The sequence below is a fragment of the Psammomys obesus genome, unplaced genomic scaffold (genome assembly GCF_907164565.1).
Source record: "Psammomys obesus unplaced genomic scaffold, mPsaObe1.curated_primary_1811, whole genome shotgun sequence".
In the NCBI taxonomy this organism is placed as follows: Eukaryota; Metazoa; Chordata; class Mammalia; order Rodentia; family Muridae; genus Psammomys; species Psammomys obesus.
In genome coordinates, this window is record NW_026596117.1 from 14071715 (window position 1) to 14092606 (window position 20892).

The 20892-nt window shown below is 42.1% G+C and overlaps 1 protein-coding gene across 2 annotated transcripts in view; it reads left to right on the top strand.

Moving 5' to 3' along the window:
• Corin (corin, serine peptidase) overlaps positions 1 to 20892 on the top strand; it is a 208065-nt gene that overhangs the window by 22004 nt on the left and 165169 nt on the right. For both annotated transcript variants that reach the window (XM_055629339.1, XM_055629338.1), the window contains exons 2-3: positions 3819 to 3960; positions 17469 to 17672. In XM_055629339.1, the coding sequence (XP_055485314.1) occupies positions 3819 to 3960; positions 17469 to 17672 (346 nt within the window). The remainder of the gene's footprint in view (positions 1 to 3818; positions 3961 to 17468; positions 17673 to 20892) is intronic.

Sequence of the window (20892 nt, forward strand, 5' to 3'; positions counted from 1 at the left end):
AGAAGAAGAAGAAGAAGAAGAAGAAGAAGAAGAAGAAGAAGAAGAAGCTGCTGACAAAGACAACATTTAATGTGCCAGAAAGCAGAATTGCCAAGGGATTTCTGATTTGGGGTTGGCAGTGTCAGAGCCACTTGTTGTATCTCAGCATGGTGGCGTTTGTGGTTTTGTTTATAGTAAGATCCACTACACTTTACTTTCTACAACACAGTTTTCTATTTGACACCAAAGTTTATAATAATGAGGTCTGAATGTAAGCTTCCACTTACAGTCCTAGGAAACCTGGGAAGTTTCCTTACTTTGGTTTAACTAAAGTTTACTAACTTTAGGATGCTTTCCATACAAAGACCCGTATCTCACTTAACATTATAATGGTTGTGCATCTGCAAATACAGTTTCCACTGGAGAGACTTTGATTCAGGAATAGAGTCCATGTGGGGCAATCTCTAGGGAAACATTATTTTAAAAGAAGTCGTTTGCATAACTGCAGAATAATTTTGTTTGGGTGATTTAATTTACTCATTTATTTGAAAATTGTTAATTCCCTCCAGTGACTGGAGTGGGATGTAGGCTCGAGGATTGATGAAATTAGCAGAGACTGAAGATTGCTCCTCTTCCTCACTTTTTCCTGTGTGTGTGTATGGTGTGCATTTGTGTGCCTGTGTGTGTGTGTGTATATATATGTATATATATATGTATATATATATGTATATATATATGTATATATATATGCTTTATGTATATATACATATATGTATATATACATATATATATACATATATATATGTATATATATATGTATATATATGCTTTTGCGTGTGTGTGTGTGTGTGTGTGTGTAGAACCCAGGATGACATCAAGAATCATCTTCCACAGATTTGTACCTTATTCACTGAGGAAGGGTCCCTCAAAGAAACCCAGAGCCTGGCTAGTCTCACTTACCTGCTTTCTCCAGGGATCCCACGTCTCTCCCTTCCAAGGCTGGAATTACAGGCAAGCCATCAAACCCATCCAGAAGTTCCCTGGGTGTTGGGAATCTGAACTCAGATCTTTGTGCTTGCCATTTCCCTAGCCTCAGACTTAATTAAGATTTTAAGTTTGGTAAAAAGCTGTCCATAGAGGATGTGGTGATACAGGAGGGAGGGATGGAGGGGGAGTGGAGAGGATGGAGGGGGAGGATTAAAAGGTGAATGTAGGACTCTTGAACAGAGGTGGCAGGGTTTGTAGCAGAAGTGGAAGGGTCAGTTAGGGTTTTTTTTTTTTTTTTTTTTTTTTTTTTTTTTTTTTTTTTTTTTTTTTAGCAGAAGAGTCTGAGAAGAAAGTTTTAAATTCACCAGCTCTACACTGCATGGTGTTCAGAGCCTAACAGATATGTAACGGACACAACACTTCTAGCCACAGTCTTCAGGAGCCAAGAGTGCAGGCAGGAACCATGTGGCTGAGAAGACAGTGCTAAACTGAGTTGTCTTCAGTAGTTCCTCCTTCCCTTCCTTAAAAAAAAGAAAAAAAATAAAGGATTTGGTTTCTTAGCCATTGGTAAAAATGTTTAGACTAATCGGGAGTGTAGTTTCTGAAGGTTAGGCACTTACTGATATGCACTTGTATGGAATCGTAGAACTCCCTGCTTCTGATTCTTCCCTTGCGAGTACTAACTGGAATGTGTTTGCTATAGCATACTGGACATCAAGAAGCCATGGGTAACCTGGAACAGTTATCCCTAAAATAGTCCCATGACCATCTTAATAAAGAGATGGCTTCTGTCATTTCATTGCAGGGAGGAGTCAAAGAAAGTTCAAGATCCTTTAGTGCTGTGGCTGTCTTGTCTCCTCTTATGTACTCTTTCGGGGTTACTTTTTTTAGAATTATGTTGGTTGAAGTGCATCCTCTCTACAGGCCTTCCACAGGAAACCATATTCCTATCCTTGAGTTCTCATGGCAGTGTAACTCCTATAAGGTATGCGATTTGGAGAGATCATTGGTTTGAAATCATTGTTAGACTTATTGCAGGCATTCAATACCTAATTGAGTAAACTGATTCTGTCGCTATCTTTGTTGGTCTGAAGTCCCATCAGATAAACACCATCTGCAAGCCTGAAAGGGTGCCCCCTGTCCAGTGACAGAGCTGTGATTGAGGTGCTGTCTCAGACCTCCTATTTTATTATGCCATCCCTCTATCTGCTTCAGAATCAATTGCAGACTGACTAAATAAACTCACCTTGGCTGGTGCCTTGAACCAGGCGCTGTGGAAATGGGTTAGTAGCCACATGAGTCTAATAAATGAAGCCCTTCCTAAGCTCACATCACATGTTCTTTCAAAGAACATCTTTCCTGGAGAATTCTTAAAGTTACTGGAGACACCATTGCATTCTGTGCAGACACTTCTTACTGTATGCCTCGGAAGAACCTATTGAATGCCAGCTCATTTCCTTTGCATGTCCTGGGAATGACCATGGGTCAGCCAGGAAGTTCTAACACTACTACAGGACCATTCTGTTGGAGCAGTCTTGATAATGAAAAGTATTTATGCAGGGCTGTTCTGTTATTGAAAGTTACATATATATTAAAGAGGAAGAGTACTGGCCATGTGTGGCAGTGGTTCGGGGGGGGGGAAGTGCTTGTTATTGGGGTTGTTAGAACAGTAGAGTTTCTGTGAATATACAAAAAGCAGGAGAGAATTAGTTTGGAAGTAGGGAAAGAGAAGCAAATTAATTTTGGGTTTGGGTTGGTCACCACCCAGAACAGGGTCTGCACAACATAACAAGAGAGGCAGTTCAGGGCTGAACAATGGTGTTTCAAAAACCTGCAGAGGTTAGCAGACCGAGTGCCGAAGCCGTCAGGAGAGCAAGGCTGGGGCTCAAGAACTAGGAGCTATCCTTGTTCTGGGCACCAGGACAGCAGCCTGTCATAACTGAAGCACTTTTAGCAGCATCTCAGGCTTCTGCTGAGAAAGCTTCTGCCTTCAGCTAGCCATTTGTAATAAACAAATTCCCAGACAGGAGCTTGAACTTCACACAATGTAAAGCATTTGCTGACAAGAACTCTTGAGTCATCACTGTGGTCTGTCTCTCGCTCTCATGGATGGGCTGTGAGAGAATGGGGGAGGGGAGCAGCAGAGCTAGCCCAGCTCTGTTTCACTGACACCCGTGATGGTCTCTCCCTGTTGGACTTCTAGTAGATGCGTGATTAGTAATACTTAACCCTGTAGAATTGTGAAGGCCTGGAAACTCATTTTACCCAGATGTGTGTGCGTGCAGACGTGGGTTGGAACTGAGACAAATAAGAATGAAGCCCAGTTAATGTCCTGTCTGTACCAGTATTTTATTACTGTCAGACAGCCCTGGCTTTGTCCACATCTGGCTGAGGAAGGGTAATGCCATGGTAATTCACGGCATTTGGAATATTGCCAAACTGATAAGTGCTTCTTTAAAGCAAGCAAACAAACAAGCTGATATATCATTAAAAGTTTATCTAATGAAAAAAATCAGAGTAAGTAACAAAAAAGTAACAAGGAAAGTTGATAGACTGCTTAGGATGGGGGAAAAGGAGAAGAGGAAGGAAGAGAAGGAAGGAGAAAAGGAAGAGGGTGAGGACAAAAGTGAAGAGGAAAAAGGGAGGAAAGAGGCTGGGGAAGAGAAGGACTTATTTGTGCTTGTAGTCATTCAATTGCTCATGACTGTTTTTGGACAGCATTATTCATGCCCTCAAGTACACAGTATCAAACCTCTTAGGAACAGCGCCTCCCTGAAAGGACAGCTGTAGTGTAAAGTTTCATGCCAGCCCCCGATACTAAAGCCATGTTTCGTTTCTCCCTCTTCCATCAGGTCTTGAGAGCCGACAGCAGCGTGGGCGAGGGCTGTCCTCGGAAGCTGGTGACGGCCAGTTTGCTACGCTTCCTCCTGCTGGTGCTCATCCCCTGCATCTGCGCCCTCATCGTGCTGCTGGCCATCCTGCTGTCCTTCGTGGGTGGGTGATGCCCTTACTAAAGGAAGTCAAAATTACCATTCATATGGTTTAGAAGGCAGCTTGTACTCCACCCTAACTTGTTAGGTCAAATCAGTGAGAATGTGGTCTTTGGCTTCCCTTGGGAAAACCTGGAGTTTCAGCCATGTAACCACATGACCTGCTATTGCTATTAATGCCAACGATGCTTATAAAGAAAACAATCACCATGAAAACTGAGTACTAACTAGACTAGTCATCTTTCGTAGGTGCTCACAGCTGCAAGGAAAGAATGTCACACAGGACACACAAGCTGGAGACAGAGGTGTATAGAAAGCGCTTTGACACAGTATAACATAGGGGGTTAATTAGCATCCGAGCCTTTTCAGTGAGTTGAGCAGAAATCCAGGATGAGGGCAGTAGCAAGGGCAGGAGCCAAGTAACTCCCTGACTACAAAGGTAGACATCAGAAACTGAGTAAACCATGGGCAACACTTGAAAATGCAGCTCTATGAACGCAGTGCACATGCCAGTGGATCGTGTCTGTCACAGTGAGGGTCAGGGCTTTAGTATGTCAGTCATTGGTTTTCAGAGTGTCGAGGGGGGGAAGATTAAGAGCTACACCAAATCAGCCTTTTCTTTGTCTTTGAAAATCAAGCTCTTCGAGACACACTCAAAACGTTACACATCAGATTTTTTTAAGTCCCTTCTTTTTTTTTAACTTTTATTAATTACACTTTATTCATTTTGTATCCCCCCATAAGCTTCTCCTGCCTCCCCTCCCGGTCCCACCCTCCCTCCCCTTTCTGCATGCATACCCCTCCCCAAGTCCACTGCTAGGGGAGGTCCTCCTCTCCTTCTTTCTGATCTTAGTCTATCAGTTCTCATCAGAAGTGGTTGCATTGTCAGGGTTCTAGGTTATCTCCATGGATAGTCCTTGGTTGGAGTATGAGTCTCTGGGAAGTTCCCTGTGTTCAAATTTTCTTGTTCTGTTGCTCTCCTTGTGGAGTTCCTGTCCTCTCCAGCTCTTAAATATTTCCCACTTCTTACATAAAATTCCATTCATTCTGCCTGTCAGTTGGCCATCAGGCTCAGCATCTGCTTTGACAGTCTGCACGGCAGAGGCTTTCAGGGGCCCTCTGTGGCAGGTTCAGAGGTTGTTTCCTGTTTTCTTCTTCTGGCTTTCAGAGGCCCTCTATAGCAGGTTCCTAAGTTGTTTCCTGTTTTCTTTTTCTTCTGATGTCCATCCTCTTTGCCTTTCAGGATGGGGATTGAACATTTTAGTTAGGGTCCTCTCTTTTGCTTAGTTTGTTTAGATGTACAGATTTTAGTGGGTTTATTCTATGTTGTATGTTTATATGAGTGAGTATATACTGTGTGTGTCTTTTTGCTTCTGGGACAACTCACTCAGGATGATCCTTTCCAGGTCCCACTATTTACCTGCAAATTTCATGATTTCCTTATTTTTCATTGCTGAGTAATATTCCATTGTATAGATGTACCACAGTTTCTGCATCCATTCTTCAGTTGAGGGGCATCTGGGCTGTTTCCAGCTTCTGGCTATTACAAATAAAGCTGCTACAAACATGGTTGAGCAAATGTCCTTTTTGTGTACTTGAGCCTCTTTTGGGTATATGCCTAGGAGTGGTATGGTTGGATCTTGAGGAAGCGCTATTCCTAGTTGTCTGAGAAAGCGCCAGATTGATTTCCAGAGTGGTTGTACCAGTTTACATTCCCACCAACAGTGGAGAAGGGTTCCCCTTTCTCCACAGCCTCTCCAGCATACGCATCAGATTTTAACCAGGTAGACTCCAGCGACCAAGTAATCTGTGCTATTTATTTACATATTCCCATCACGGTTTAATGAACAGCAGACGAAGCTAAAAAGGCGGTCTCTTGGAAAAACCAACAGCCTGTGATAATTGCTGTCCACTAGTGCTGTAAATCAGGCTTTTTTTTTTCCTTCTGATGAAAGCATTCTTTTTTTATAGCACTGGATTATTTTATTAACTATAGTTTATTCACTTTGTATCCCAGCTGTACTCTCTCCCCCATCCCCTCTCAATCCCTTCCTCCCTTTCTCTTCTTCTCCTATGCTCCCCTCCCAGTCCAATAATAGGGGAGGTCTTCCTCCCCTTCCATCTGACCATAGTGTATCAGGTCTCATCATGACTGTTTTTTTTTGTCTTCCTCTGTGGACTGATAAGACTCACCTCAGGGTGAGGTGATCCAGGAGCCAGCCCATGAGTTCATGTCAGAGACAGTCCCTGTTCCTATTATTGGGGAACTCTCTTGGATACTGAGCTGCCTTGGGCTACATCTGTGCAGGGGTTCTAAGTTATCTCCATGCACGGTCCTTGGTTGGAGTATCTGTCTCACAAAAGACCCCTGTGCCCAGATTTTTGGTTCTGTTGCACCCTTTGTGGAACTCCTGTTCTCTCCAGGTCTTTCTATCTCTCCCTTCTTTCATAAGATTCCCTGCACTCTGCCCAAAGTTTGGCTATGAGTCTTATCATATGTTTTGATAACCCTGCTAGGTGGAGTCTTTCAGAGGCCCTTTGTGATGGGCTCTAGTCCTGTTCCCTGTTTTCTCCCTCTTCCAATGTCCATCTCATTTGCCTTTCTGAATGAAGATTGAACATCTTACCCAGGGTCCTCCTTCTTACTTAGCTTCCTTAGGTGTACAGCTTTTAGCATGATTTTCCTATATTATATGTCTAATATCCACTTATAAGTGAGTATATACCATGTGTGTCTTTCTGCTTCTGGGATACCTCACTCAGGATGATCTTTTCTAGATCCCACCATTTGCCTGCAAATTTCATGGTAAATCAGACTTTTTAAAGGATGCATGAGATCAAATGAAACAGGAAACAAAGAGCAAGTTAGTGGTGATCAAATTCCAGCACTAAAGATTTAAAAATTGTAATTTTATCAAAGCAAACCATTATTATTTTTTTCATAAATTGGCTTAGGAAAGCCATACATTTAGAATTGACAGGGAAAATTGGTTCTAGTAAATACCAAATGCCCATTTATATGTATATAGGATCATATGTGATGTTTATGGGAAAGTCGTGCTATCCACTGAGGATACGTTCCAAGGCCTTCCTAGGATACCAAAACCCATATTAGCCTACGTGCCTTGTATGAGACAATGGAGTGTTTGTACACAATCTATGTACACTCTCTGGCTACTTAGAATGACATTTAGATCACTCGTGATACCTAGTGAAACATGAATGTAATGTTAGTAGTTGCTCTACTGCTTAGGAAATAATCAGAAGAAAATAAGGTCTGTAGATGGTCAGGGCAGATGCACTTTTTTCTTGCCCTCAATAGTGTCAATTTGGGGTTAGTTGGTTGTGTGGATGTAGAAGAAGGGTTGTGTTTGTTTGCTGTGAGAATGTTTGACACTCCTTGTGATGGGCATTGGGTTACAGCTGGAGGATCTTCCCAAGGAAGAAGAAATCTGACCATGCTTGTAGCTGCAAACAATGGCAGAAAGAAGTAAAGGAAGGTAGACTTGCTTATGGCTATGGCTGTGACTTAAATTAAGATTGACTCAAGTTTGAAGTGAGGTCTTAGATACATTAAAATAAGCAGAAATCAAGATAGGTTGGATTTTATGGTAATAGAGGAAAAGAAGTAAAGACTGATGTGTAGCTTTTTAGGTTGGGCTGACAGATTTTTCAGGGGGAGTAGAATGATGCAGGCCAGTGGAAGCTCACTGGAAGATCAGTTTGTACGTTAGGAGTGCCATGAGACAACGAAGTTCAGTAAGATCACAACATCTGTGTATGTGTCTTCTGTAAATTTGGCCTTAGCCAAAAAATAGAGGAATATAAGAACCCCAACATGGCATTTTCTTGGGGAAAATATAACAAGAAATTAAAACTCCATATAATATTTATATTATGGTTGTCTTTCGAATTTACCTTCACCCCTCTGCCCCAGAAACAAAGCGGAGGCATCAGCAGAGATGCTGAGATGGAGCCCGGCTACCCTGAAGGATGACGGGATATCAGGCATAACTGAAAAATCAGGGGGACTGTGACATTTGAAGAGAAAACATGTTAATTAAAAGCCAAAGCCAAAGATCAGGTAAAGAAAAAAATGGACAAGAAGAGAGAGGAGAAAGATGGAGGCAGAGAAGAAAGGAAGGGATCTGGGAACTCCTGAGCTGCTCAAATGCTGAGGGAGGGGAGACAAGCATGTGGTCAGAGAGTTACCAAGTAAGAGGAAGACAGAAGAGGGCCTATGCTCCTGGCCTTGTCCAGGAGCATAGATGGGGACTAGTGGGACATCAGGGGTCAGCTGCGGCCAGTCAACAACACTGAGCCTCGTCTCTGCTGTCCTCTTCCAAGACCAACGCCCAGCAGCCCTGCCCCACCCTCCTTTCTCCAGAGCCCCTCTGTGGCTGCTGTGTTTGACTTTTGTCCAGATTCATACTTTTCATCTCTGGAAACATCTGTCTCCTAGGAGCTTCCCTTGGTCACAGCCCTCATCACTGTTAAAACCCCCATTCTCACCAAACTATGGATGGCTCACACACAGCAGAGCACTTCCTTTCATTCTCAAGGTCCCGTGTTCATATAAAGTTAATCTGGTGGTTAAGAGCCCCCCTTCCCCGCCCCTGCTTAGTAACTGCAGAAGAGAGGGCAGGAGAGGGTGCTACTGAAGCAGCACTTTGGCGTTTTGTTGTTTTTCTTTTATTTCATTGTGATTTGTTTTGGGGGGATTTTATACAATCTATTTCAATCACGCCCCTCAAGTCCTCTCAGATCCACTCTACTTTCCCTACCCATCAAAATTTTTCTCCTTTTTATTTTTTTTTAAAACTACCCACCAAGTCCTGTTTATGTTTTCCTTTCGTTCTTAGACCTGTGGCTTTCCGCTGAAGCTTGCTTGACTTGCCAGGGCCTGTAACCTTAAAGAAAGCCTATTGCCCCTCTCACAGCAGCCATCAGTTGCTAGCAGCTCCTTAGCTGGGGATGGGACCTCATGCCCACCTCCCCTGCCAATGCTGAGATTTGGTATGACTTGAACTTGCACAAGTCTTGTGCATACTGTCACAACTGCTGTGAGTCCATACATGCATTTGCTGTGTTGTCTTAACATCACCCACCATTTTTGGATTACTCTCAGCTTTGGGCCTCTATAAATTATCTGTTATCCTGCGCCATATACATGTATAAGTTTCTGTGTGTGCAAACATTTTCATTTCTCTTAGGCATACACCAGCAGTATAATTTTGCACATTCATTTGTGGCATTGTGGGGGCTCTTAATTAGCATCCAGCCCTAAATTACATCCTGTTTGTAACACTGTAAACTTTCACAAAGTAGGAATCTCATGACACGTCTTCAGAAGCATTTTTCTACGTTCCGCACAGCATGATTTCATAGTGAAGCAATATCTTGCCCCATAAACATTTCGTATTTTATAACTGAGATTCATGCCGCTGCATACCTTTGCTGACAAACTCTCATTAAATCCTGCTTACTTTAGGGAAGTTCTAATTGTTGGGGAAGATAACTACATGCTGTCCCAACTCCTACTGTTGCTCCTATGTCCACAAGGACTGTTCTGAGATCCTGGGATTCACGTTGTGCTATCTGTCTCCAGCCTTTCACATTCTCACAGGGCTCCTGCCTGCATGGTAAACAGACTTCTGGAGAGGAGAGTAGAACTTTGTAATGTATTTGAGCAGCAGGCTATGAAGGGGCAGCGACATGCAGCATCCCACGCAGCCCTTCACAGGAGCGGCCAAGGTGAAGGTTAGGTTTGTATCTTGAAGCTTCTCAGAAGCTTGGATTGTCCATATGGACCCCAAGATGTAGATGTAAAATGAAGATTGGGCAATGTTGTGGCCCTACTGATCTCCTCTTCTCCAGCAAATGTTTACTGTCTCTATAACCACAGGGAGGGGCCTTGTGGGTCTTATAATATTCTGTTTCAAGAGCTCCCTTTTCATCCATGAGGGAGCATTCAGAAGATAGAACGATCCAACAGCCATCCTGAGAGCAGTAAGGTGATAACTCAGTAGGGGTCTGTTTGTTTGTTTTTCTGACTATTAATGCCATTGAACAGCTGGTGATAATTTTTGTTGTTGTTTTCTTCACTGGAGAAGGTCTACTTTTCGTTCATTTTTAGAGCTCGGGCTGTTTTATTGCTGTTGAGTTATGCGAGTTCCTTATATATTTTAGTCATTGACCTTTTATCAGATACACTTTCCATTGTCTTTCTGTTCTGCTTGTTGTGCACAAACATCCTTGCTTTATACAGTTAGACTAGTTAGTACCATTAGACTATTTTTGCATTTATTGATTGGGCTTTCGTGTCACATTGATGCCCACAACATGTAAAACACTAATAAATCATTAGAAACAAACTTGAGCAAGGGGGATTGAACACATGAGCCCCATGTATTCTGAAGAAATCAACTGGGATACATGGAAGAAGCAGATGTTCTGTGTTCATTGTCTTCACAGATTATTACTGTTAAAGGGACTGCACTACCAAAGAACTTGATAGCTTTGATTTAGTAACTAGCCAAATTCCAGTAGGAAAAAAAAATAAATCCTACCTACACACAAATCTGATGTTACAGAAGATACTAGAAGGACAAATACAACCCAAGAAAACTAAGTACTTTCAAGAAAAATAAATCCTAAAATTCATATGGGAGCTCAGCAGTCATCCATATATAATTAGAGCAGTCTTGAGCAAGAAGACCAAAGTTAGAAGCCATCACACTTGACTTAAAAAAATGGATTTTAAAGACAGAGTTGTCAAAACCACATGGGCATTGGAATTACAACAGACACGGTGACCCATAGGGCAAAAATGGGCCCAGATGCAGCTCCCTTTCTCCAACATATGTGTGCTCACTTGACCTTCAGCAAAGGAACTGAGAATGTACAGTGAGCATAATATGGTTTCTGAAAGATGAGGTGTTAGGATACCTGTGTATCCACATGGAAAAAGAATAGAACTGAGCACTTTTTTAAAAAAACAATCACACCAAAATAAGTTACAAAGGACTTGCGATGGGGCTTGTTACTTTTTATCTTGGCAGTGATGTCTTGATTATAAGCATTTTCCCCCTTTACTTCTGTGTGGCTGAAGGGTGGAGGGTACCTTAGACCATATGCTAGAGCACCGATTGTCTCTAAAGCCCACTCCAGCTGTTTGGTTTGGACTTTTAACAGATGTGTTTGGTTCTGTGTTGAGACTGGGGTGACATGGGTTGAGTATGTGCCATGGAATCCTAATCATCGTGGGGTCTGGCTGGAACTGACTTTTAAACTCTTGTTCATACCAGTTATGTTTCTAAAAGTCTCCCTGGAAGACTACCGAATGTTTCCTTCCCAGGGTGTTGAAGACTTATATAAAAAACCTTAAACTCATCACTGCCTAAAAGTAATCATTCTTGTTTTATCTGTAGTTTTATAAAGTGGGGTCTGAGGTCACCTTTCTAGATTTCTTTGTGATATGAAAGCTCTAGACTTAGCTCGTTAGACTTTTCATTTGTGACCTGAAGAAGAATGAAAAAGCAACGTGGTAGAGAGACCGTGGGAAATGGGATTTATATTTCCCACCTACTTCTCTTGAACTCAAGAGAAAAGTATTCTTCAAAAAGTGGTGGTCCTTCCCTCAAGCGGGCTAGCTGAGTTTGAGACTACTGAGGTGGAAACCACAGGTTTTTTGTTCTTGTTGTTTTGTTTTTGCTTGTTTTGCTTAGCAAATTTCTTAACAGCTTAAAGCTTTTTATGAAAACTGGGAGTCAGAAGACTCTGAACTTGTTAATTTATAATGTTGGATTCTGAGCCCTATTTTCAATGAAACTCTCTCCAAAGTTCTTATTTAAACCAGAAAACATCAGGTTGCTGATGATCTGCCATGACCTTCTCATTTCTTGTTGCTTATATAAATCTTCAGATTATTTTCATAACATTAGCTTTCTGGTACAGATTCATCAACAGAGAGTTTTCAAACACAAGTGTATGTCTTTAGAAATTCCTCAGGCTGTAGTTAGATCTATGCCTCAGGCTTCCTGAAATGATGATCAAAGGGTTTGTACTCAAAGCGCAGTCCAAACAGCCACCCTCCAAGGGACCCTGACCTGCAGGCTGTGCTCTCAGGCTCCACTCCAGCAAAACCCCTGGGAGATCCCGGTACCTATCCATCCTCTCCTGTGTGCAATAGATCTTCCTCTTTCCTTCCTCCTAGACCAGTCGGTCTTTCTTATCACGGCTACCAAAGCCCTTTTATCTAACGCGCTGCATCTGGAACTTACAGTTATTTTAACCAGACTTTGAAACAAGGGGCCCGTGTCTTCTCTCTGCGTTTTGTTCCCTTAAGCTCATCTTTCTCTGTTTGTCCAGTGAATGTCAAGGTGTCTTAAACTCCTTTCTCACTTTACACTCATCCCTTCCTTGGCAACGTCATCCACTCCCATCACTCCATTTATCATTTGTACATCCAACACAGTTACGGTGGAGGCCAGGGCTGATTCTGGGTGTTCTTCTGGGTCTTGGGATGAACAATTCCACATAGGTGCCTTCTCTAAAGTGTAAGCAGATGTGCTCTGGGAGCATGATGGAGGGAGTATTTTATGGGGAGCATGACAAGGCATTCCACAGGAGCTCTTTACATTGCTTCAGCTTGACCCTTTCCCTTTAAAAATTGCCAGGCATTTCATACTAATTATATGCAAACCAATTACAGCAAAATAAACCTCTACAGGTTGAGTTTGCATCCCTCATTTTCTTTTTTATCAGCCAGGACTGGTTAGATCACAGCTATGTAACATCATCATCATCAACAACAGCAATAACAGCACCAGGCTAATTTCTCACTCACTCCACAGGTGATTTGTGGGATGTTGGTGGGGGAAGTGTGTACCAGTCAGGGCTTCCAGATTTGCATGGATGGAACAGCTGTCTACCTAAACTTTGTGGCTGTTGTATAAAAGGTCTGGAGGCTGTCATAGTGGCAATTAAATGCCTCTGCTTAGTTTTGCTTGTGTCTTTGAACTTGTTGGAAGACTGTACCCAGGAGGCCGGAGACTGCAAGAGCTCCGTGTTTATTACTAGAATGGAACAGGATGAAGTATCCGGTGAACAGCACAGAGGGACAGGCACACTTACCATGATCATGGGTGCTTTCTGAGTCCCACGCACGCAAACCTTCCCCTCATGTTCTTACAGTTTTTGCTTCTGGAAGCTCTCACTTAGCTTGTAACACTGGCTTGCAATTCTGCTCTGTGTCTGATCTCTTTAAATATCACCTGACAGATACAGTGATCGGCCAATAAGACCCACTAAAAGTCCATCATCACAACGTGATGCTTTTCAAACCTCTGACATGATGTGGCCTTCACGTCTGACCTCTGCTGCCTCCCAGCCTTTTTTCTTTTTTCTGGTTCCCTGTGCTTCACTGCTGCAAGGCTTTTCCATGTCTTTTGTTCTGTCTAGAAAAATGCCTTGACCCCTATTACCACCCCTCTTATTCCCTACAAATACCTTGCTCCAACCTGGAGCATCTGTAATCCTCCTTGAAGATTTCCAAGGATGTTTCTTCCCCTAAGAAATGCTTTCTGACTTTCTCAAATGGAGTGAAGACTGTTCCCTCACTTGTAGCCAGCAGACCATCCTGTGTGGACCGTTCTCAAAGCACACAGTTTGTGTTTTTTAGATTTCATGCTCGCTTCACTTCAAGAATCTGTGCACATCTTGATGGCAGGAACACGTTACTAAGTCATCTGTTTTAGGAGAGAATAATTATGCAGTTCCTGGCATGTGGAAAATGTGAAGTAAATGTGCTATGCATAGACAAAGACTCAAGATATAATCACAACATCAAAGGCAGATTCTGCAAACATACAATGATATCTATCTATCTATCTATCTATCTATCTATCTATCTATCTATCTAAATATCTCAGAATATCTCAGTGTGTATGCTTGTTCTTGGGTGAGTTAACTATCATAAACTTCAGTTGCTTTCTCTCTAATACTCTGTGAGGAGTGCTTAATGGTTTTGCGTTTTTCTAGGCCTTGTTGGCCAGCCGACTCACTGATGTTTATAGTGAAGGCACTTAGCAGCCTGCAGCAGTTCCTTGGTGTTGCTGTGACAAATGATCGCACCCTTGGTAACTTCCAGCACTCCTCTGTTATCTTACAGCTAGGAAGGTCAGAAATCCAAAATAAACCTACTGGGCAAAGTTCTTTCTGGAAATTCTAGAGGAGTAATCCATTTGATTACCTTTTCTTATTTCTAGAAACAGTATCTCAGTGAGCCTTTCCTGTATTTTACGACTGACGCTTTTCCCTTGAAGGACCCTTGTGAATATGTGTCAGGATAATGTTCCAACTTAAGATCCTTAGTTGAATTGTGTGTACACTGCATCTAAGTGCAAGGAAAACAAAGCTGCAGAGTCACAGGTTCAGAGAACTGGGATTTAAACATTCTGGAGGAAGTGTTATCGTGCTGACTTGTGTGCTTTTCCACACATGTTAAAGGCTTGCTGTCATTTTATCCACAGGTTGGTTCTTAGACCTAGCTAAACTGTTTTTATTTTAGAGCCCAGACACTCTCGAGCCATACATCCTTGATGTGATATACTGTCTACTGATAGTCTAGCTTGAAAGAGCCATGCTTCCTTCATTCCAAAAGTGTGTTAGTGCTTAACCAGCCCTTTTGTGATGCTAGGATACATGCTGTGGTAAAAGAAAATTGAAATTTAAAAATATCTTGGTAGTACTAAGAAAAGAAAAAAAAACCACTTTTTTGTTTGCTGTTATTGTAGAGAAATGACTAACAGCTATTTTGAAATTACTATGAGCTAAGAGCTGTTTTTCAGTGTCTACACAGTAAGCATTGACTGGTGAGGTCTCTGCAGTGAGCCTCTAACTTTGTACTGCTTCTCTTTTCCTAATTTCATAGTACTTGAAACAGTTTGCCTTACTACCAGGTGGAAAGCGGCCATGATGGGATTTTAAAATGAGGTGTCCAAGCTGCGGACACTGTGCTGTGAACAGCAGCACCGTGAAGACTGGAAGGGAGACCAGGACGGGTGACTTTAGATTGAACTCTACTCGGGGCCCCTAGTGCTCAGGCTCTTTGTACTCCTCCTCGTGCTGAATTCATTTAGTACCACTGGCTTCTCATTCTTATGTTTTCAGAAGAATGCTTAGCAGGTGAGGACCGGCTATGTTGGAAGGCTGTCAGTTTCCAGAGGTGCCTGAAAACAGTTTTCTAGGAAGTTCCGTCTTTTAAAAGTGCATCCTTGAATTCTCCCGCCCAACACCCACTTTCTGCTCCATCTCTCCTCTTCTTTTCCCTCCTCTGCTTTCTCTACCCCACCACCTTCCTTCTTTCCTAAATATCCTCCAATAACGTCAACTTCAGCAACCGTCAAACATTATCTTTCTCTGTTTTCTGACAAATTGCTTTGCCACACAGAGCTAAGGGCTAGGAAACTGCTTGTTAATTTTAAAGAAACATGGTCTCTAAATTAGTATTTTCTACAAATGTTATTGTTTCCAAGGTCTCCTTAGGCCAAGCGGATGCCACCATGGTGAGGTTAAAAATATAAGCAAGATTATTAATAAGACTAGTGATTACAAAAACATTAAGGACAACTGCTGAAGCATTTCATGTGGCAAGGCCCTGATTTGTGTAGGATTAATTTGAGGTAGAGACGTATGGAATGGGCATTTTCTGGAAGTATGTTGACGAAGCTGGCCTATTCAGAGTTAGCATGGTAAGAATGAGCTCAGTGGATCTTAGTTACACAGCCACATTGCCAGAAATATGTTATCTGAATATGTCATATGATATCTACGAAATCTCTTTCAAGGTCTTAAAGAAAAACTATGCAGAAATAAGCAAAGAAAGGAGTAATTAACACAGAAACAAAATTGCAAGTAATGGCAAAACATACAAAATAATAAAGTCAATAAACCCAGATTATTAACTGCTCACATTCACAGACCGCAAAACATGTGATTCCTGGGCTTTTGCAATGCACTGTAAGTAACAATGACGCCTACATGCACATTTCTTGTGATCTGGGATAGATTTTGAATCACTTGAAGACTGAAGACAGTGGAGAGGTTGCTTCGCTTCTCTGCGTGTGCCTGACCTTTCCTCACCGCCACTCCTGGTTGAAGAGTGTGTTACCTGCATCATGCGGCTTGTTTTTGTGTCCAGTGTTTTATTTAGAAACCGTTGGCAGATGAAACTGTTGACGTTAGTTAGCAAGAGACAGCTGCTTTGCCATTTTGATTTTGGAGTTAATGTTTTCCTCATGCAGAGAAAACTTTTTTTTTTCGTAGACCGATAGTAAACATCACATTTACATTTCTTTTGTGTTTAATGGTCCATGGGAATATTTAGAAAAGTGAAAGTCAATTCACTGCAAATGGCTTTTGAATATAAAGAAATCTCCCTTGGGTGTTTCTCAGGATAGGTCAATATCACATTCATTTGCTTTCATTGTTGAACCTGACTGCAGTGCCGTGCTCACAGAGCGCAGTCTACTATCAGTTTTGATTCTGTTAAAACTACGAAATCTCTTTCATGGTCTTAAAAATCCTGCCTGAAAACAAATAAAGGAGTTATCAATAATCTTCCATTTGGGTCTCTGTCTTGTGAATGTGGCCAGTCAATAATCCAAGTTCATTGAGCCTTTCTTACGTCATACTCATATGTTGTTTTTGTTAAAGACAAAAGTAATATACCTTCTCCATTTATTTTGTGCTAAAATACGGGTTTAATTCTTTTTTGCCTTCTATAATATTTTGTGGTAAATATTTGAGTCTGGTTATTTTTATTTATCACAAGATTTAATCAGACTCTGGAGAAAGCAAGGAAGCAGAAAGCAAGCACGTCTCACTATCTTGAGGCAATAGGTACTGTATAGAGCCGTGTGGGGCATGTGTCCTGGTCACAATGATAAGTGACATGGAGAAACTGAGACAGCGGTACAAGAATGCCATAGGACTCATCGTCTTTTATTCCTGGTGCATGTCAGCTGGGGTAGAATTGTCCCAAAGTCTTTGTGTTCCAGAAACAGCTGTAAATATGAAGTGCTGCAGAAAACAATGGTTTCCTTGAAGGCTGTCTGACAGTTCTCAACTTGTGGGTCACAACCCTTTTTAACAAACTTCTGTCTCAAAAAATATTTACATTACCATTCCTAACAGTAGCAAAGTTACGTTATGAAGTAGCAACAAAAATAATTTTATGGTTGGGGGTCACCACAACATGAAGAACAGGTGTTAAAGGATCACAGCATTAGGAAGGTTGAGAATGAATGTGATAGTAGAAACTCTCACTTGCCACTGTCCCCATGAAGATGGTGGCTCTAAAGCTTTTGTCTTGCTTTTTGTGTTTGCCTAGGATGGCAAGTGAATAACACTAACATTTTCTTGATGTCTACTTCTTTCTTTTAAGAATAAATACTTTGAGAAATGTTTAAATATATATATATATATATGTGTGTGTATTTTGTCTTTCAGGAACACTAAAAAAGGTTTACTTTAAATCAAACGGCAGTGAACCGTTGGTCACTGATGGTGAAGTTGAAGTGCCTGGTGTTATCTACGTAAACGCAGTTTATAATGAGAGCGCAGAGGCACCCTCTACGTCCCCCAGCCAATCCACTCCAGCCTGGACGCCTAGAGCTCCTCCTCTCTCTGGGGACCAGAGTCACAGGAATACAAGTAAGTGTGAAGTTGCTGAACAGGAATGCCTTTGTGTCAGTGACAACTGACGCTCTGAAGTCACACAGGTACCTGGTGAGAGCCCTTCATTCTGAATACCTAGCGGATGTCTGTTCTTTAAATCTGAAATACAGGCATGCAATGCTCTGCAGGCAAGACTGGGACGGAGAAGGAAATATGATTCAACATTTCTGAGCTATAGCCCTTTGTAAAAGTTGCTTACTCCGTTAGGAGCTTAAGTTATTTATTAACTTAGTAAGCGAAGTCACTTGCTGTGTTCTCAGGTCCATGCTAGAGGGATTTCCCATCCACACAGAAAGAGGAGAGCATTATTAAAACTCACCCCATATGCTTTTGAGGTGTGCTTACAGTCTTTTATTTATTTATTATTTTTATTAAAATTTATTTACTTTATATCCTGATTGTAACCCCCTCTCTCATCTACTCCTGGTCCCACTCTTTCTCCCTCTTCCCCTTCATCCCCCTCCCCTAGTCCACTGAAAGGAGGAGTCCTCCTCCCCTACTGTCTGACCCTAGCTTATCAAGTCTCATCAGGACTGCCTGGAGCCTCTTCCTCTGTGGCCTGGCAAGATTGCCCTGCTGAGGGAAGTGATCAAAGAGTGCAACCAAGTTCATGTCAGAGACAGGCCCTGCTCCCCTTACTAGGACACCCACATGGAGGCTGAGATGCCCATGGGCTACATCTGAGCAGGTAGTCTAGGTCTTCTCCATGCATTGTCCTTGGTTGATGCATTAGTCTCTGCAGGACCTCTGGGCCTGGATTTTTTGGCTTTGTTGGTCTCCTTGTGGAACTTCTGTTCCCTCTAAGTCCTTCTATCTCCCCCTTCTTCCATAAGACTCCCTGCACTCTGCCCAGCATTTGGCTGTGGGTCTCTACCTCTGTTTCAATCCCCTGCTGGGTAGAGCCTTTCAGAGGACATCTATGTTTGCTCTCTAGTGCTTGTGTTCTTTGTCTCTTGCTTCCTTCTTTTATTAGTGGTGACAGTTACTTGACATTTTGGAGACTGAAAACGATCACACCTTCAGGAAAATGGAAAGTGCCAAACTCCTGCTGGGTGAACTCCAAGCAAAGGAGGAGTTAGTGTTTCTAGAAAAAGAGGTGGGCCAGAGAAAAAAGACAGAATAAGGAGACATCATACTATGGAATGTGACTCCATCCCTAGACAGCCCCAGACCTTCAGTAAGATTATCTCACTTCCAGAAGTGTGGTGGATTTGTGTGTAAAGACATTCTGCTACAAAATATGCGTGCACACGCGCGCACGCGCACGTGTGTGTGTGCGCGCGCGCACACACACACACACACACACACAATATGAAGGCCTTCTGTGAAGTTATCCTGCCTCTTTTTTTTAAACTCCCCTCAGCAAGATTATGTCATTAGAAATGATATAAAACTCATCCATCCATGGTCACATTGTTTCCTCTCCCATTCATGACACCTAGAAAAGGGGATCACATCTTAGTCCCAGCCAGAGTATTTATTTTCATTCTGAACTAAGAGGGGAAAAACCGAAGTTGACTTGGCGCTGTCACGGTATGGATTTGCTAGTGATGGAGAAAAAGCAGAGTTATTTTATTTCTCCAGTTCACAAAGGGCAGCATGTTTATATTTCTCTATTTCACAGCATACCTACAGGTTTTAGCCATCTCTTACAGTCAGTGTTCACCGGCGATCCAGGTGCAAGCAGGCTTATGACCTGGCGGCAATATTGCAAGGCAGAATTATGGCACGGTGAAATTATTTTCCTCAGGAGTTCAATTTCAGGGCTTCATCTTTTGCTCAAGCACTTCATTACTCTCAAGGACAGGGCTTTCCACCAGAAGTGAAGAAGCCGTTTACATAAAAACAGCCCAGTTAATGTGGTCGCAATTACAGCAACTGCTAATTGCTTCCTCCAAGAGGATTTGTCTGTAGTTTGAAAGTTCAGTCATTCATTAAGATTTGAATAAGTTTGACAAGTTCATATCCTGGAGAATAAACACACACACACACACACACACACACACACACACACACACACACACACACGCGCGCGCGCGCGGTGTTTGCTGTTGTTCAGTTTGGAATTTTGATAGAACCCTGACTTATTTTTTGTTTTTCTGTTTTGTTTTTGGTTTTTTTTTTTCTCTTCCTTGGGGTGGATATGAACTTATTTGGACATGTAGATGAAATCTGGGAGAAATCACAGTTGTCAGAGGCCTCTGACAATTTGCCCATCTGTGTTGCTCGTGTGCTTGAGAGTGACAGGATACGTGCCTCAGCTTAAACGTCAGTGTTTAAGGTGTGTGATCAAATCGGCACGTCCCGCGGTATTTGCTTAGTTGTTGGTGGCTATGAAGCTGTGTCTCTAGTCTCAGGACTCCTGGGCCTCCTCTCACTGGGCCTCCTCTCTTATGGCCTCTTTTACAGTGCTCAGGACATTGCTGCACACATCTTAGGCTCTCGAAGACGAGAGGGAGTCGTCTGGTTTTGGCTTTTCTGTTTTCTTTTGGTTTTATTGAGGGATAGCCGTGCTATTCTGATACAAAAGCGATTCCTTGAATGAAGAGGTGTAGCGTAGTCACTGAAAAATTTTAACATATGATTTGTCATTTTTGTTAGTGGCATCTGATCACACTTGATTTCATTTAACCAACTTTAAAGTGTCATTTACTATCTTTTAAAATATTAGCCTCTTGCAGAAAAACTGTTTTCTGTTTCATTTTCCTTGTTTCATTAATATTCTCCAACTGAGAGTTTTTAAATTTCCTGTCATATGTAAAAGCTATTGAAGTCTACCTTAGTCCTAAAATACCATGGCCAGACAGTCTACCTGGATGTCTTGGCCAGCTCTTGTCCAAATGTAGTTAGAAACAGTCCTGCTTAGAGAGACTTCCTCCTGGAGGACCCTCATGTCATGCAAAGGCTGAGAATTCGGCACTTACAAAGTGTTGTCTAGAATACACCGCATAACTGTATTACACTGTGTGGCAACACCAGCCTTTCTGCATGTGGGGTGGCTTCTTGTGACAGGCTATATCCTTCTGGGGTTTCCTTCCCCTCACTGTGAACTCCAAGGGCAATGTAGAGAAGGAAGTGAGCCACCATAAACTTTAATGCGGTGTTTTAGCAAGAGATTTTTTTTTTTAGGTTTTGTGCTATATCTGGGTTTCAATTTATATTATAAATACTTAAACACATGTTGAAAGAAAGGGAA